The 18,719-nt window shown below is 48.6% G+C and overlaps 1 protein-coding gene across 1 annotated transcript in view; it reads right to left on the bottom strand.

Annotated features, from left to right (window-relative positions):
- Positions 1 to 18,197, bottom strand: part of LOC149311502 (C-Jun-amino-terminal kinase-interacting protein 2-like) — a 61,075-nt gene extending 42,878 nt beyond the window's left edge. Inside the window, exon 1 of the mRNA XM_089527322.1 lies at positions 17,743 to 18,197. Coding sequence (XP_089383448.1) covers positions 17,743 to 17,810 — 68 coding nt within the window. The 5' untranslated portion in view covers positions 17,811 to 18,197. The remainder of the gene's footprint in view (positions 1 to 17,742) is intronic.
- Positions 18,198 to 18,719: the final 522 nt, after the last annotated feature.

Raw genomic sequence — 18,719 nt, 5'->3', positions numbered from 1 at the left:
TCATGGTTTCCAGACCCTTCCCTTTCACCATTTTTGTTGCCCTCCTCTGGACTCCAGTTTGTCAACATCCTTTTTGAATTTGAATTACCCAGAATTGGACATAGTATTATTCCAGGTGAGGTTTGACGTGAGCAGAACAGAGTGGCACTTTTACTTCCCTTGATCTATACGTCTATTGATGCAGCCTAGAATCACATTGGCCTTTTTAGCTGCTGCATCACACTGTTGACTTGTGGTCTACTAGCACTTCTAGATCCCTTTCGCACATAGTCTCCTGTCTGTCTGTGCCTTCATGTCGTCTGTTGACTTACGGCACCCCCATTTTCCATAGGTTTTTCATAGGCAAGGAATCATCAGAGGTGGCTTTGCCAGTTTCTTCCTTTGAAATATAGTCTACATCACCTGGTATTCCTTGCCAGTTACCCACCCAAGTATCAACCAGGTCTGGCTCTGCTTAGCTCCCAAGATCAGAAAGGATCTGATGCCTGTTGAGGGTATTTTGGCACATACACGATGCGAGCCAGTGCGGTATAGTGGTTCGAGCATTGGACTATGACTCTGGAGACAGGGTTTGATTCCAAGTGGATGGCCTGGGTGAGTCCCACTCTCTCAGCCTCGGAGGGAGGCCAAACTCCTTGGAAGAAGTCTTGCCAAGAAAAGCCAAGGAGCGATTGCCCCGGAACTTCCAGACGACTCGAAGGCACCCAAGGACAGCTGTTGGGAGAAGCTGCCCCCATCTTGATCCCCACTCCAAAGCCACATTGGCTTCTTGCAAAGCTTTAGGTGGGCTCAGCCCCCCATCTCACACCCCGCATGCACCAGCAATGGAAGCGTTAAGGGACCTGATGAGAAGACTGTTGTTATGGAAACCAGCCTCCGAAAGCACGAAATCCCAGGCTAATCCGTACATTCAAATTATGTTCCCGTGATGGAAAGGCAAGGACTGCAAGAGAAAAGAGCCCCCACTCGCCCACCCACCCACCCACCCACCCAGCCACCATCCCTTTCCTTCCTCTCCTCCATGGCCTTTGGAGACTGGCAAGAGACTTGACCCTGGCCTGAGTCCCTTTAATGCAGCGGTTCTCAACCCATGGGTAGCAACCCCTTTGGGGGTCAAATAACCCTTTCACAGGGGTCACCCAAGACCATCGGAAAACACCTATTTCCAATGGTCTTAGGAACTGAGACATCGGGTTGGGGTCACCACAAGATGAGGAAATGTATTAAAGGGTCGTGGCATTAGCAAAGTTGAGAACCACTGCTTTAATGCAACCTCAAATGCCAGTTATGGCACCAAGACTGGGACTCTTCCTCAAGGGCAGCTCCATTGTGGAGTCGGGGGAGGCGGGTGGGTTTGGGGGCACAATGGCACCTGCCTTGCTAGCAGAAGGGCCCAGGCCCCATTCCAGAGAGTGGATCTGCATAGGAGGACTCAGCTGGCATGCCTGGGACCATAGAGTTGGAAGGGACCCCAAAGGCCACCCAGTGCAACCTCATTCTGCCGTGCAGGAATGCCATGGAGACTGATGCTCGTCCAAACAACTTCCCTGCAATGGGGGATCTGACCAACGGTCAACGTGGCTGGACCCTGCATGCTCTCGCTTTTGCAAAAAAGGGACTTACATACGAAAGGTTGTGGGAACAAACATCCACCATGCAATTTTCAACAGGAGGAAGCTCTTCAGTGGCCTTCTTCCCACTTAACACAGAAATCAGTTTCCGATCCAAATCGATAAAGCGATTCTAAATTGGATTGTGGTTCCCACTACATTTGGTCCAATTGCATTTTCTGGCATGGAATCGAATCAAAACAACCCACTTGTGGTTCCCATGCACAAATGAATCAGTTCTATTTAAACTGGTTCCTGAAGCAGATAACCCACTTGTGGTTCACATTGGGAAATGGATTGGTTTAAATAGAATTGGTTTCTGCACAGGACATCCATTTCTTCCACTTTACTGCATGTCATAATAAACCGATTCCAATCCGCATCTGGTTCCCATTTGCGCTGAAGTGATTCATTTTAAACCGAATTCTGAAACCGAATCTGATCCAGTTCTGGTTCCCGCTTGGTTCCCCCCTTTTGCAAAAAAGGAGCTGGGAAAAAACAGCATCTTTTTGACGCGGGTTAAATGGGTCTAGAATATGGCCCCCTTTCGGAATCGCTCCAGTGAGAACCGTGCTCTTTTAAACCGATTCGTACCGAGTCACAATCCGGTTTAAAAGTAGTGGGAGTGAGACCAGTGTTATAGATGCACCAAGCGTGGGTCTCTTATAGCCAGAAACTTCACGGAAGTGTATTTTTTGGACAGAGGGGCTGGAAGCCAGTTTGTGGGACTGGGCCATCAGGCGTTAACCAGTAAGTTCCTAGGTTTGTTTTTGGTAATCATGTTTTTAAGGATTCTGTTCCAGAAGAAAGGCAGGGAATCAACTAATTAGCACATTTCCAAGGTGAACGGTGTCCAGAGGAAGGTGCATCTGCATGGCAGAAATAATGCTGTATGACAGCACTCTAGGTGCCTCCTATGGAATCCTGGGATTTGTAGTTTTACAAGGTCTTTAACCTTCTCCACCAAAGAGAATCCCAGGATTCTGTAGGATGGAGTCATGGCAGCTGAAGTCCTGCCAAACTGCATTGTTTCTATGTTGATGACAACGCTGCGGCTGTCGTGCTTTGGCCACATCCTGAGAAGGCATGAATGAATCACTGGAAAAGACAGTAATGCTAGGAAAGGTGGAGGATAGTATTAAAAGAGGGAGACGTCATGCTGGATGGTTAGACTCCATTAGGGAGGCCATGGGACTGGCCTATGGGACTTAAATAGGGCAATGGAGGACAGGGGTTTTTGGAGATGTCTTACCCTCAGGGTTGCCATGTTGGGGCTGATTTGAGGGCATCTAACAACTAACTAACAACAATCCTCTTCTCCCCACCAAAATCTACCCCAAGATCAAATCTACCAGTTTCACATTTGGGAGAGGCAGGTATAGCTATCCATTCATGTATTCATTAAATCTATGGATTACTTCCCACCACAAAAGCCATCTCCATGTGTCTCATAAGAAAGGATACCCACGAAGGATCAATCATCAGTCTTGGAAATGGGGGTCAATCAAAACGAAGCCTGAGCAAAGCCAAATACCAAATAGGGTGGACCCACTGAAGCGCATACTGGCCCAAGGACTGGGTACCACCTGCAGGCACCTCCCTGCACCTCGCCATTTTGGGCGATAACACTGTGGGAGGGTGTGGTTGTGCATTGGTTGTGCCCAATGGGCACGGAAGCTATCTTCATTGTGGTGCCCAATTAAAACATGCCCCTTTACTAAAGTCTTTGGAATCGAATGCTTTTAATCAATTTCTTAATGTACACAGTTAAGGGCTGTTTGAATGTCTGTTAAATGCTGATAAAGTATAATATGTTTTTAAACTGAAATATTAAATACCAGATTTGTGCCATCATATTTCCCAGTTATCTATGTACGGTTGTGAAAGCTGGACAGGTAAGAAAGCGGATAGGAAAAGAATACAGTGCCCTCTCCACATTCGCTGGTTTTAGGGGTGAAGAACCCCCGCGAATGTGAAAAAACCGCAAATAAAAAACCACTCCTCTTTTACCCTAAAAGAGCACCTCTCTAGGAATCTCCAGGTCCTCCAGTGCAACTCTATGGTCAACATCTCCCAGAAGTTGATCATAGAATCCTGCTAGTGGACCCACAAGTGTCTACAGAGGTGTTTTCTCTTGGAACCTCTGGCTCTGCAACAGAACTCTATGGTCAACGTCTGGCAGAGTTGCTATAAAGAACATGTTAATCAAAACTACAAATCATCAAATAGGCAAAAGTCAAAGCCACAGATGGGGAGGGCCAACTGTAAGTTCATTTGAACTGTGGTGCTGGAAGAGAGCCCTACAGATATCATGGATGGCTGAAAAGACAAATAAATGGATCCAAGAGTAAATCGGGCCTCAACTCTCCCTAGAAGCCAAAATGACTAAACTGAGGCTGTTGTACTTTGGACATATCATGAGAAGACATGACTCCCTAGAAAAGGCAATAAAGCTTGCTAAAATTCAAGGCCGGAGGACAAGAGGACGACTATGTTACAGGCAAACAATGTCCATCAAGGAACCCATAACTATTGCCCTATTTGCAGGACCTGAGAAAGGCAACGGATGACCTTTGAGGTCCCTCATTCATAGGGTTGCCATAAATCAAAGTCACCTTGATGGCAAATAAGCACAACACATGCTTTTCAACACTTTCAATTCTGAGGCGTGTTCTGGACAGGACCTATGGGGCGCTGTCGTTACGCGCAAGGAGCGGCACTTCCTGACGTACCTTGCCCCTCGCGTGTAACGACTACGTCAAAATGGCGGTGGCGCATACAGATGGGTGCCACCATTTTGATGCCGTGCACGCACAGTGTCCAGACGTCGCGCGCCAGAAGTGGCGCGCAAGTGTGTGCCTCGTGCCTTGCGGCGCCTCTTCCAGGGCACATTTTGGCGCTTCTTTGTTGCTATGCCCGGGAACTGCGCGGTTTGGCTGCTGTGGTTCCTGGACGCAGCAACCGGCAGCGGCGCGAGACCACCTGTTTTGGGCGGTCTGTAACGCGCCTAAGTTATGTGAACTGGTTTTATTGTGACCCTTGGATGGAAGGCATGAGAGAAATGTTTTGATAAAGAAAAGAACAGTTGGATGGTGACTCAAATGGCTTGGGCCCAGGGTACTTGGAGGACCGCCTCTCTCCATACAATCCGCCCCGCACACTCAGGTCGGCCGGGAAGCAATTACTGAGCGTTCCAGATGTGAAATATGTTATAACAACGCAGAGGGCCATTTCCACCTCGGCCCCTCAGCTCTGGAACTCACTTCCCGTCGAGCTCCGCTCGGCCACCTCCCTTGACCAGTTTAAAAAGGGGTTAAAAACCTTTTTATTCCAACAGGCTTTCCCCTAACTGTCCTCGATGCTGCCTCCCCTTCCCTCCCCCCCACTGTTATTGTTTTGTTATCTCGAGCTAGCTGGACATTGTTATTTTAATCTGTGCTTGTTATTTTAACTGTAATTTCCTTGTTGGTTTTATTGTACTGTTGCATTTTATACTGTAAGCCGCCTTGATCTGCGGAAAGGCGGGATATAAATAAATATATTATTATTATTATTATTATTATTATTATTATTAACCTGACGGAGAGGGAGTTGTATAAATCCCAGTGATTCAATGGGTTTGCTCTAATGGGGACGACCAATACGTTTCAGGTCATAATATAAAACTCCTGAAATACAGGGTCCTTGTTCTCCGCTGGGGTTTGGTTCCAGGATCCCTCCATAGATAACAAGATCTGTGGATGCTTAAATATAATAGCATAGCAAAATGATGCCCCTGATATAAAATGGAAAAGCTAGTTTTGCTATTTGGAATGAATACTTTTTAAAAAACATTTTCAAGCCATGGATGCTTGAATCCACGGATAACAAAATCTGTGGCTAAGGAGGGCCAACCGTAAAACATATCCAGGGCAGTAGCCATGCTTTTCATGCAGCAAAGTACAGTCACACCCAAAATCTACAGAACAGAGATACCTGTAATAAAAGTGTTTGTATAGCACAGCCGTTTCAGTGTTGGCATGTGACTCTGGAAACCACAATTTGATTACTAGCTGATCCATGAAAACTCACTGATCGTGGGCAAGAAGTCACACTCTCTCAGCCCCAGGGAAGGCAATGGCAAATCTCCCCTGAACAAATCTTGCCAAGAAACCCCCTTGATGGGTTTGCCTTTGAGTCGCCATAAGTCGAAAATGACTTGAACAACAGCATGCCACAACAATAGACAAATCAAAGAAGAAATGCCACACAACCAAAGCTGGAAACCTCATAGAGACACAGACAGAGAGAGAGAGAGAAAACAACAACACCCACAAGAGCTGGGTCATAACTCATGTTCAAATGCTAGGGATAGAAAGGGATCTTATCTTTCCACCAAACAGCATGGCCTTGGCCACCTTCCCTTTGGGTTTTCCATAGAAAACACACGTTCCCAAGCTGCGCACCCAGAACGGCTCTTTCCCAGCAATGCTCATCCTTGCTGTTCTGCCCAATGGCAAACCATGCATCCCATTCTACAGAGGTCATCAACAGAGGAAAGTCTGTCCAGCGGGACAGTGATCAAAAATCCCATCCAGATTCTTCCGCTGGTTCATCAGGGCTTTGTAGTGAACTGGCCCCATCTATAAACCTTGCAGCCTTTCACAGCCACTTGCAAAACATGAAAGCATGAACCTGCAGCGCACAACAGCCACCGCTGGGGTTTAATTTCAGCTGGAGACACAGTCCTTGAATCTGTTTTTTGGTGCCAGGGTCAGTGCTGGCAGAGATGACCCAGTTATGAAGGAGAATGCGACTGAGCATGCGCCATGCGAGTGCCATGGAAGAATCGCCCCCTGCCATGTATCTATGGCAAAGGGAGCACAGAGGCGGGTGCCACTTCGGAGCCTGGCATCTCTCTCCTTCGCTTGCAGAACCAAGCACTCAGCTCAGCCAAAGCAGGAGGAATACCTTGGCTCTTCACTTCTTCCCCGGTTTTTGCTTCCATCCTTTCTGCAGCCCAAAAGGCCAAGGACAGAGGCAGAAGACCAGTCACAGAATCATAAAATCACAGAGTTGGAAAAGATCCCCAAAAGGGCCCCGATCCAGTCCAACCCTCTTCTTCTGCCAGGCTTAAAGACCTCCAAGGAGGGAGATTCCACCACTCTTTGCGGGAGTTGGCTCTACTGTCAAACAGCCCTTACTGCCAGTACTCCTGATGCTGAGGCAGAATCTCTTTTCCTGGAGCTTGCATCCATTGCTCCTTTGGGTCCTATTCTCTGGAGCAGCAGAAAACAAGCTTGCTCTCTCCTCAATGTAACCTCCCTTCTAATACTTAAAGAGGGCTGTCATATCACCTCTTAACCGTCTCTTCTCCAGGCTAAACATCCCCAGCTCCTTAAGGCTTTCCTCATAAGGCATGGTTTCCAAACCTTCTTCCATTTTGGTAGCCCACAGTTCCAGCTTCTCAACATCCTTTTTAAATTGTGGTGCCCAGAACTGGACACAGGATTATTCCAGGTGAGGCCTGACCAGAGCAGAATAGAGGGGCAGTATTACATTCCTTGATCTAAACACTATACTTCTATTGATGCAGCCTAGAATCGCATTGGCCTTTTTAGCTGCCACACCACACTGTTGGCTCATGCTCAACTTGTGGTCTACTTGAACTCCTAGATCCCTTTCACACATATAAATATCCTTAAGCCAGGTGTCCCCCATGACCCGATAGCTATGCATTTCATTTTTCCTACCTAAGTGCAGTAGGTAGAACAAAATAACAAGATTTCTCCACTTCACAGAATTGGGAGGGACCTTCAAGGGCTATCTAGACCAACCCCTTTCTGCCACGCATGAACCCACAACCGAAGCACTCCTGGCTGAGAGATGGGAGTTTATCAGACAAGGGAAATGGGAAGTATAATCCAATGGCAATCTGAACGCAATCATGGGGTTTCACGTTATTGCGTGATAGACTGCCACACGCAATTTCGGCCAATAGGAAGTCAATCCAAACGCAATCATGGGGTTTCATGTTATTGTGTGAGAGTTGATCACATGCAATTTCAGGCAATGGCAAGATATTTTGGGGCAATGGGAAGTCAGTTCCAACGCAATTCGAATTCAGGTAAATTAGCTCAACTAGCGAATTCAGGTGAATGCGTTCTGGCCCCCCTTTCTTTCCATTTGAAATTAAGAGAGATTCCTCCCGTGGGATGAAGTCCATGGAGGCCCATCCAACCTCCTTTGAGAGGCCTCCAAAGATGGAGCCTCCCGCCGTCTGTTCCATTGCTGGGCAGCTCTTACTATCAGGAAGTCCTCCCTAATGTTTTATACTATAAATTGCATTAGCTGCGTTTTTCTTCATTATTGTTTTATGCTGTAAGTTATTTGAGCAATCCTATGTAATTTCCTGAAAACCTCTGGACAATATATTGTTTTAGCTGTATTTTGCTCCAGTCTGTACTTAAGATGCCAGTCCTTTAAACAGGGATTGCTGAAACAACTTATAGTTTGGAACAAGAATGAAGGGAAATCCAGCGGATACAATGGGAACGTGGTCCGTCAGGTAAGGAATTAATGACAATTGCTTCCTTCCCACGATGGCACGACTTGGGCAGAGACACTGGAGAGGGTTTGGGAGCTGTTTTGTTGTTGTCAAGCAACTTTTGTGAGCTGCCTTGGGTCCAGTTTGGGAGAAAGACAGCAGATAAGTAAAGAATAAGATGAAACAATCCGTTCTTTGCCTTTGGCAGCTGCCTTAAGAAGCTCCAAGGCTCTTTGGAGAAGGTTAGCTTTCTGGAGGGTGAAATAATTTGGTCCCAGGGAAAACGTAAGCGTTCTCCCAGAAGAAGATGCCAGAAATCCTGGCTGGGTTGGGCACAATATTTGAAAATGAAAGATTCTGCAAAGAGGAAAAATTCTTCTTTTGTGGGGGATTTGAGTCTGTGATTGATCCCGAAATCCTTTGAACCTCATTTCGGTTCCTCTTTCTCCCCTACATTGATTGGACCAAGCTGTCCTTTATGCTTTCTCTTCCCTTGGGTTTTGTTGTATATGCCAAGGATGGCATTATGAAGCCTTCCAGATGTTGCTGGACTGCAATTCCCAGCATTCTGGAGTATATGTTATATTGCTTGCAGACTGGGACTTTATGGGGGGGGGTGTTCTCCATGCAAAGCATGCATTTGACTCATGCGCTAACATTAGTGTTGCTCTGCTGCAGATCTCTGCATATTTTAGGAAATGAAAAAGGCGACTCCTTCTTCCTCTGCTGCCTTTCCTGCTTTGGGTTGGTGTTGTTTTTCTCTTCTTGCTCAGGTGCCCAGGGAACTAACTGCCTTCCGCCTTCAGGGAGGAAAAACAAGGTGTAAAGGCTGTGTAAAAACAAAACACAAACACAAATGAACCAGGAAAGGAAAGCAAAGGAAATAAAAACAGGCCCAGTGCATGCTGAGATAGATAGATGGGCATATCGGATAGCCAGATCGGTGGCCATGTCAGCCATAATAAGGCTAAGAAGGGAAAGGAAAAAGACGGGGGAAAGCAAGGGGACCCTCCGCGACAACGGAGAAGAGCTGCAGAGGCGAAGCTCTAGGAAGGAGGCAGGTGCAGGCCTCCTCTGGGACCAGTTTCTGTCTGCAAAAGGCTCCCTCCGTTAAACATCACCACCAGCAGCAAATGCAGCCGTCCTTCTGTGATCTTGTCTGCAACACAAAGGCTGCGTCCGCACTGGAGAAATAACCCGTTTTGGCACCGCTTTAATTGCCTTGGCTCAAGGCTATGGAATTCTGGGAGCTGGAGTTTGCTGTGGGCACAGAGCGGAGCGGAGCAGATTGTCATTTAAATCAAAGGTTTTGCAAAAGTGCTCCTGGTCGCTTCACAGGACTACAGTTCCCAGGCTGCTTTGCTGAAAGCCCTAAAACAAGCTGAAAGTGATTCTTTCAGTGAGTAGCCTACACTACCACCCGTCCAAAACAAGGAGAAGCGGGATACCAAATTATTATTATTATTATTATTATTATTATTATTATTATTACACGAACTCTTCAGGGAACTGGTGTGGTTTTCCTCATGCAGCATCCAAAGACACAGCCTGAAAGGTCAGCAATCCACGCTCTACAATTTTCGCACAATCCAAGGAGGCCACAAAGTTGATGCAAGGACTGTTCCTTCGTTCCTGCCTGGAGCCATACAAGAGGGTTGTATGGAGGAGAAGACCAACATGCATTGGGGGTTTCGGGGTGTCAACCCCTCAGGGGTACCTTAGAGGTGGCATTGAGGCTTGGTCTGCATCATGACCCTCAGGGACCACAGACTCATAGAGTCGGAGGAGACCACAAAGACCACCCAGCCTTTATCTGCCATGTGGCTCAACGCTCTGGGATTGTGGGGTTTGTTGTTTAGTGGGACGTTTAGCCTCCTCTGTCAGAGAGCTCTGCTGCCACAACAAACTACAAATCCCAGGATTCCATGGGAAGGAGCCATGACAGTTTAAGCAACGTCAAACTCTGCAGCGTGGCAGCAACACAAAGGAGATCGGAAGTTTATCCTGTGAATATCCTGGAAAAATCATGCAATTACACAAAACGATTTCACGCAATGTCGCACAAAAGTGGTCACAAAGAAGCATTAATGCGCTTCTTTCTACTTTTAGGATTTCAGTGACAATGCATTTCTGAAATCCATTTGTTTATTCACACAATTACTCACCATTTCCGCTTTGTTTGCAGGATGCTTTAAATGTGCTTTAATCTCTCGTTAATGCCGAAATTAGCCCCGGTGTGATAAACTCTACACTACACTATGCTGGCTGTCGGCTTTGTGGCAACCTTCTTCTAGGGTTTTCTTAGCAAGATTCCTTCGGAGGAAGCTTACCTTCGCTTTCCTCCAAGGCTGAGAAAAGGTGACTTGCCCAAGTGGATTTCCCTGGCCAAGCCAGGATTCAAACTCAGGGCTCTACTCCAACGCACAAACCACTAGACTATGCTGATCCAGATGGATAAATACGGAGGACTGACTTCGAGGCACATGGCAACCCCAATGGGAGGATTTGCAAGCAAGTTCCCCTGCAATTGTTGCAGCAAAATGCAAGTAACCTCATTCATTTCCAAGGAAGGGTTTTGCTGCCAAGGATGATTTTCAGCGCCATCCGTCCTCCCAGATCATATCTTGCAGCTAAGGAAACAGGGTTGCCTTGAGATGTAACACATACACATACACACACACACACACACTTCCATCTCTGTGCCTTTCCTTGTTATCCATTTGCTAGCAATAGAAGCACAACCTGCACTCTCTGTGACTCCATTGGACTTCAGTGCATCCTTTCACCCCAAACTGAGCAGGGCCTTAGAGGAGGAAAGATGACTTATTGCCCTACAATTCCTAGGAGAGGAAACGGTGGATGAGGAACGCTTGGAGCCCTAGTCCAGAAAGAGATTTTCCTGTCCCATCTCTCCTTGAGAAAGGAAGAGAAACAGAAGTCCCATCCATCTCTGATCCTACAGCCTCCGCTACAGACATTAATATATGGGGGGAAACCATGCTTTAACTGGACCTTATGCAAAAAACTTTATTGCACACATCACTGGGTGCAATAAACACAGCATCAAAAGCAACACAGTTTTATATATAAGCATAGGTAATTTTTTTTCAGTATAAAGCACTCAAGGAAAATCAATCTGCATCTGGCCCTCAAGATCCACAGCGTCCACCTTGAAAATATTCCCCCTCCCTGCAAAAAAAGAAATCCCAAAAGAAAGCCTTCATTTTGCCATTTTATATTTTGGGACCCATGTAGGGTCCTGGAATCAAACCTCAGCCAGATACCAAGGGCCCACTGTAACAACAACAACAACAACAACTCATTGTCTGCAATGGGACTTGAGCATCCATGGATTTTGGTAACCTCATGGGATCCTGTAAAGTGCTGTGCAAAACTTATGTGCAAAACTTATGGTGCTGTATAAATAAACACTAATAATAATAACAATAACAACAATAATAACCAAATTGGAGCAGATACTAAGGGCCCACTGTAGTAGTAGCAGCAGTAATAGTAGTAATATCTCATTGTCTGTAATGGGATGAGCATCCATGGATTTTGGTAACCACATGAGATCCTGTAAAATGTCGTGTAAAACTTATGGCGCTATATAAATAAACGCTAATAATAATAATAACCAAACTGCAGCAGATACTAAGGGCCCACTGTAGTAGTAGTAGCAGTAGTAGTAGTAATAATGATACTAATAGTAATACTACTACTAATAATAATAATATTCCATGGTACTGGAACCAAACATAAGCAGATATCAATGGCCCACTGTAGTAGTAGCAGTAACAACAACAACAAAAACAACATCCCACAGTCCTGGAACCAAATCTCAGCAGATACCAACAACCCATGGTAGTAGTAGTAATAGTAGTAGTAGTAGCAACAATAATAACATCCCATGGTCCTGGAACCAAACCTCAGCAGGTCCCAAGGGCCCACTGCATCTATGAGAAGGCGATCTCCCTTTCCTTAGCACATAATGACACTGTGCAATTTTCTTCCATGGGAGCGACCACCAACGCAAACAGCTTTAAAAGAAGGCCAGCCAAACTGATGGAGAATACAGCGATGAAGGACTGCTAGCCAGCCATGGGCCCCCTCCAGCATCAATGCCTTTGGAAGGCCAGCCACTGGGCGCATGGGATGGCAGAGGCCATGGTCACAATGCCTCGCTGTTGGGCTTCCCAACAAGGCACATGGCAGGCTTGGAACGCCTCTATCCCTATCCGGCTCTTAGGTTCTGAAACAGCCCTTCCTTCTGCTTCACCACTATCCCAAGTTAAGCTGCGCAGCTCCCTTTTGCGCCTTGGCTCTTGGGAAACGACTGAATGAGTGTGGTCCAGGTTTCACAGCATCATGGAACCACGGAAGAAACCACAAGGGCTTAGACACTAGGCTTTAAACCAGTGATGCCCAAACTCTGGTCTGCCAGCTGTTTTTGACTTCAGCTCCCAGAAGCCTCAGCCAGCTTGTTCAATGGTCTGGGATTCTGGGAGATGAAGTCCAAAACACCTGTAAGACCAGAGTTTGGTCATCACTGGTCTAAGCCCTTGTGGTCTCTTTCGACACTAGGCTGGCCTCCATGCCGCCCTCCAAATGTTATTGTACCTAAATGTCCAGCATCCCCCACTCTTGGCAATATGCTGCCCAGGGATGCTGAGAGTTGTAGTCCCACAGCATCCAAGGGGCTGCCTGATTCCCATCCTGCACTCTGTCCTGACAACCACCTGCTTTCTGAGATCAGGAAGGGCTTTTCCTCCACCAGGAAATGAACTCTGGAGGGATTTGCTACCTGAGATCCATGAATGAGACCACTGAGACCCATGGGCTCCCCCACAAAACGTTCACTCTCACTTGCTGGCCCCACTGCTGCGGCTGGAGCGTGTCCAAAGGAGGTCTGGAAACCCCCAAACCCTATGAGGAACGCCTTAGGGAACTGCTGGGGCTGTTTAGCCTGGAGAAGGGAAGGTTAAGAGGCGAAATGAGAGCCCTGTTTAACTATTTGGAGGGAGATCATATTGAGGATGGAGCAAGCTTGTTTTCAGATGCTCCAGAGACTAGGACCCAATGGAGCAATGGATGCAAGCTCCAGGAAAAGAGATTCCAGCTCAACATTCGGAGGAACGTTTTAGGTCTGGAAACTATGTAAGCCTGAGGGCAGGGAACCGTCTAGTTAAAAATAATAATTGTCAGCCGCTCTGAGAGCCTTTAGGGCTGAAGGGCGGGCTATACATGCCGTAAATAAATAAATAAACAAACAAATAAAAACAATTCGCCCTCCGCGTGATAAACTGATTCTATGATTTGCCTCCTTTTCTACAGGCAAACACTGGCCAGAGTACTTGGAATGGGCCCCAAAGGCAAAAAGAGAAACCAGGCCAAGGATCACTTAAAAGCAGAAAACGATGGATGCTGGCCGTGGAAACCTTTGACTTCACAACTTTAAAAACTCCCTAAACAACAGCAAACATATACATATTTGAGGAGACATAAGATAGTGAATGATAAGAAGTGGTCAATACTTATTCTTCTACTTGGTTTTACTTCACTGGACATTGCAAAGGAAGGAGAGAGCCAACTCTATTGCATCCAAAATAAATGATGAAACTATTAGGGGAGTTGGGTTTGGGGCTATCGGGTGGAAGGGCTGCGGATTCAGGGATGGATTTACACAAGTATATATTTTGTTCTGTAAAACACACTGATATTGTATTTGTAAATAGATAACTTTAAAAACACAACAACTCCCTTCCAGATTGAAGGCATCCAGTCCTCCTTAAGGGAAGCTTAAGTTGAAAAAGCAACAAGCCTTGAATTGTTCAATGGATCTGAGAGCTGGAGAGTTAAGAGAGAAGACAGGAAGAAAATCCAATCCTTGGAGATTATATGGGGCTGCAGACGAGGGCTGAGGATCCCATGGACAGCAGCCAAAAGGACAAACCAATGGACCCTAGATGAGATCAAGCCAATACCCTCATCCCTCCATGTTGGAGGCTTTGACTTTTGCCATTTGGATCATTCAACAATTTTATTAATATGTTCTCTCTAGGAATCTCTAGGTCCTCTCCAGTGAAACTCTATGGTCAACTTTAACTAAAAGTTGCATTGAAAGATCTAGAGATTCCTAGAGAGGATACTCTCCTAGGCCTTTGTAGCTCCTCCAGCGCAGTTCTATGGTCAGTGTCTGTCGGACATTGACCATAGAGTTTCCCTGGAGGACTTAGAGAGAAGACTCTACTAGGCCTTTGTAGCTCCTCCAGTGCGGTTCTATGGTCAGTGTCTGTCGGACGTAGACCACAGAGTTGCCCTGGAGGACCTAGGGATTCCTAGAGAGACCACTCCACTAGGCCTTTGTAGCTCCTCCAGTGCGGTTCTATGGTCAGTGTCTGCACACTAGATGGATGGACTCTATGATGGAGGTCACTATGGATTTTATGGGGTCGCAGTGGAGGACAGGGATCTTGGAGATGTCTCATCTATAGGGTCTCCATCAGCCAAGATTGACTCTAAAGCAGTTAACAACAGCTAACAACAAAAACTGCTGTGACAAGAAAGTCACCATCAAGTCTCTCTCATTTCAAGGCAGATGGATAGGAATACAAAGCCAATGGGAGAGTGGAAAAAGACCCGAGGGAGGGATCCCACTGTGGGTCTCCAGGCAATCCAATGGAAGGCCTGCCAACTGCGCTGGCCTTTGGCTGCCAACCCTCCTCCTTCCCTGGCATTGAATCCCTGCCAAGGGCCAGTCCCCAGAGGCCTTGGCTGTCCGTCATCAGCAAAATCTCGGAAGAAAAGAGCTCACTCCACCAGCGCCTTTCGCACTCCAGACGCAACACGCACACACGCACACACAAACACACACACACACACACACGCCCAGCCCTGCCAATAACCTCTTTGCTTCCCACCCTTATTATTAGGATTACTATTCTTTACCTTGATTTATCTGCTATTCAATGTCCCCATTGTACCAGATGAAGTCCAACCGGGTCACCTCTGCCCCACACCAGCCTCCCAGCATATTCTTGCATTTTCCAATTATTATTATTATTATTATTATTATTATTATTATTATTATTTTACATTTGCAAAGCAGATCTATACACATCCTTCCTCCTTCTGTCCAACCCAAGTTCTTCTTAGTGACTTCCAGGTCTTACTTCCATTTATAGAGCATTGCAAATTTTGCTCACTTCATCTCAGTTAACACAACAAATGTTTGTTTTTACATTCAGTGTCATATCTCTCTGTACAAAACATACTTTTTTGTGGGTTTGGAGGGCTATATGGCCACGTTCTGGAAGATGGCCACAGAGACCGAAAACCCCACAAAACACTATGGATGCCGGCCATGAGAGCCTTCGACTTTGTTTTGTGAACAAAATCCTTTTATGATTCTCCTTGTTGTTGCTTTCACTTAACTATCTTTACCTAACTATCTATCTTGCTTTTTCTCTGTTATAGTTTTGGGCATCTTGAATTTTACATATAGTTTTTACTAAATTTCTATTTTTAAACCAAATTTTGGTTGACTCCCCACCTATCGGCCCCATAGTCCACAAAATGCATGCATTTTCCCCCTTCCAGCAGAAAACTACCTCTTTTCCTCCCCAAAATGATCATGCCATTCCAGATCCCTCATCCCTCGCTCGCAGCCCCATCTCCCCAAATCCACTCAGCCTTGTGGAAAAGACACAAATAAGGCCTCATAGGCCCAGTGCCCTCATCTTTCCTTGTCATTATGATGATGACTTTAGTTCGTCATCTTGATTTTCCTGCCATTGTCCCCATTGTACCCGCTGGAGTCCAACCGGGGCACCTCTACTAAACAACCAGCATCTCAGCACATTCTTGCATTTCTCCCCCTTTTCCAGGAAACAACCTCTCCAACCCCCCCCCATAATAATAATAATAACAACAATATTCTAGATGGTTCATCCCACGCTCCCAGCCCCATCTCCCCAAATCCACTCAGCCCCATGGAAGAGACCTATATAGATATATCCAGGTAGGCCCTTGTCCATAGGGTGCCCTTCTCGCCCTTCATCCTTTGACAGAAATCCCTTTTGCTCCCATGGGGCTTCTCTTTCCCTGCCTGAAATGCAAGACCCACGGGGCAAAAAGGGGCTGCAGGAGTAGCAGCCAATGCCCCATGGCACTATGGGGCCACACAAGAGGAACCGAAACGAGGAGGAGTAGGGGGTCTGTCTGGGGGCCTGCCTGGCAGTGGGCCTGGCCTGATGGAGGTGTTGGAGGAAGGAGGGATGGAGGAGAGAGGGATGAGGAAGGAGGAATGGAAAGGAGAGAAGGCCCAGCAGCCCCATAGGGCCAGGGGCAGGAGGGAAGGAGGGCCTCTCCTTGGGGTCCAGCATTTGTTGTTTTGGGGGGCATGAAACCAAGGACTATGCTGCTTCTGGGCCCACATTGCTGACACACCATCTCCGCCTCCCTTCCACCAAGTCCTATGGGGCAAATCCCCCAATGCATTTGCCCCCCCCTTTGCCCCATGGAGGTGGGCTTTGTGGGGGTCACTCCGAGTCTTGGCAAAGGAAGGGAGCTGCTCTGGGCCCCAGGTCTGGGGAATAAAGGAATACATAAAAAGAAATACAGTAGATGCTATGCTGTGCTATGCTATGGCTCCTCCATGGAGGCCTGGAGGCCAGGCTGGGGGGGCTCAGGGGGCATTGCCTGCTGTGCCAAGGGGCAGAGGGGTCACTGGGAGGGTGGCAGGGGGATTGGAGCTCAATGTGCAGAGGAGGAGGAGAAGGAGGAAGAGGAAGAGGGCTCCTTCTGGGCAGCCAAAGAGGGAGGCCCCCATCTGCATCTCAAGGTGGGGGTGTGTGCCAGGGGAGGGGTCGAGGGAAAGGAGGGGGGCCCAAAGGCAACAGGGATGTAGGTGAGGGAGCCAGGCAGGGCCCTCCAAAGGGGTGTCTGTGGGGGAGCCCAGAGAGACCCTCTCCCCACTGCCCCCCATCTCCTCCTCCTCCTCCTCCTCATCAGGGAAGGCAGTGACCCCCTCCTGGGCCCAGGGAAGAGAAGGTGGGGGTCTTTCCTCAAGGCCCCTCCACCCCCCCTTAGGAGCAGGGAGAGAGGGGGAGGCCCCAAAGAGGCAGGCAGACCCCCGCCCCACCCCCTCTTCCCCATAAAGAAGGGGCCCGGGGGGGGGCAGAGGCCTCCCCCAAACTCCTGGAAGCGATGGGGGGTCTTCCTTGCCCCCAGGGCCCCCTCCCATTCCAAAGGGAACAGGAGGGAGGGAGCGAGCCCCAAAGGCCTTCTGAGGGAGAGAAGCCCCAGGCAGACAGACAGACAGACAGAGACCCCCCCCAAAGGAGGAGGAGGAGGCCCTCTTCTTCTCTCGGGAGTCCTTGCTCCAGAGGCCCGGAAGGGAGGGAGGGAGGGATCCCGCATCAGCCTCATCCTGGGACCCTAGGCCTTTATTGGGGGGGGGGGGGGCAGCCCCAGCCCCAGGCACACAGAGAGACCCCCCCAAAAAGAGTTCGGGGCCTGGGCCTCCTCTCCTTGGTCCCACCCTCCCTCCCTGCCCTTCCCCTTTGGGGGTCCCCCCTTGTTTGGGGGCGCCGGGCTCTTGCTCACCTGCATCCGGGGGGCGAGAGGGAGTGGAAGGTGGAGAGGGAGAACATCTCCGCCCGGTCCGCCGCCATCTTCTTCTCCGAAGCCCAGGAGGAGGCCCAGGCAATTGGGGGAGGCGGGGGGGGGTCCTGGGGGTCTTCAAGGGAGGGTCCTCCTTCCTTCCTTCCTTCCTTCCTTCCTTCCTTCCTTCCTTCCTTCCTTCCTTCTTCTCTCACTGCGGGGGGCCTTCAGACCACTCCGACGCAGCAGCAGCCATTCCGCAAAGCCCCTCCCTCCCTCCCTCTCTCCCTCCCTCTCTCTCTCTGTGGGTTTTTTGGGGGTGGGGAGGGGAAGGACTGGAGAGAGGGAGGCCTCACCCACAGGCGCCCCCTCCCGGCCGAGGAGGGGATGGGAAGAAGTCACAGGCTGGGAAGAGCCCTCCCTTTGACAGCCCCCAGGCCAGCCTTTAGAGCCCGGGCTCCTACGGAGGAGGAGGGAGAGGAGGAAGGGGCCGGGAGGACCCCCTGGGAGTCCCCCCCCCAAATGCAGGGGGCGGCAATGGAGATGCTCCCCTCCCCGCCCTTCTTCCTTCTCTTCTCCCCTCTTCCTTCTTGGGGCCAGGAAGACAAAAGGAAGACTCCCCCCTTTCAAGGCTAAAAGGAGGGCACAGCAGGGCGGGAGGGGGCTCCTCTCGCCCAGACCCTGCCCCCCCCAAGGCCTGGTCCCAGGGAGTTTGGGGAGGGGTCTCTCTCTCTCGCCCCCTCTTCGTTTCTCTCCTTCTTCCTCTTCTTCGGCGGCGCTGTCCTTCGGCGGATGGTGCTGAAAAGGAGGGGAAGGCCGCCGCCCTTGGAGCGCTCTCCAGGGTCTGAAGGGAAGAGGAAAAGAAGAGAAGGAAGGAAGGGAAGAAGAGATGGAAGGGAGGGAAGAAGGAAAAAAGGGAGGGAAGGAAGAAAAATAAGAAAGGAAGAAAGGAAATGGAAGGCAGGAAGAGAAGGAAGGAA

Source organism: Sceloporus occidentalis, unplaced genomic scaffold (assembly GCF_023333645.1).
Source record: "Sceloporus occidentalis isolate IW3139 unplaced genomic scaffold, rSceOcc1.0.p SCAF_5, whole genome shotgun sequence".
NCBI classification, from domain to species: domain Eukaryota; kingdom Metazoa; phylum Chordata; class Lepidosauria; order Squamata; family Phrynosomatidae; genus Sceloporus; species Sceloporus occidentalis.
The sequence above is the reverse complement of the archived record's forward strand: the minus strand, read 5'-3'. Positions and strand labels throughout refer to the sequence as shown.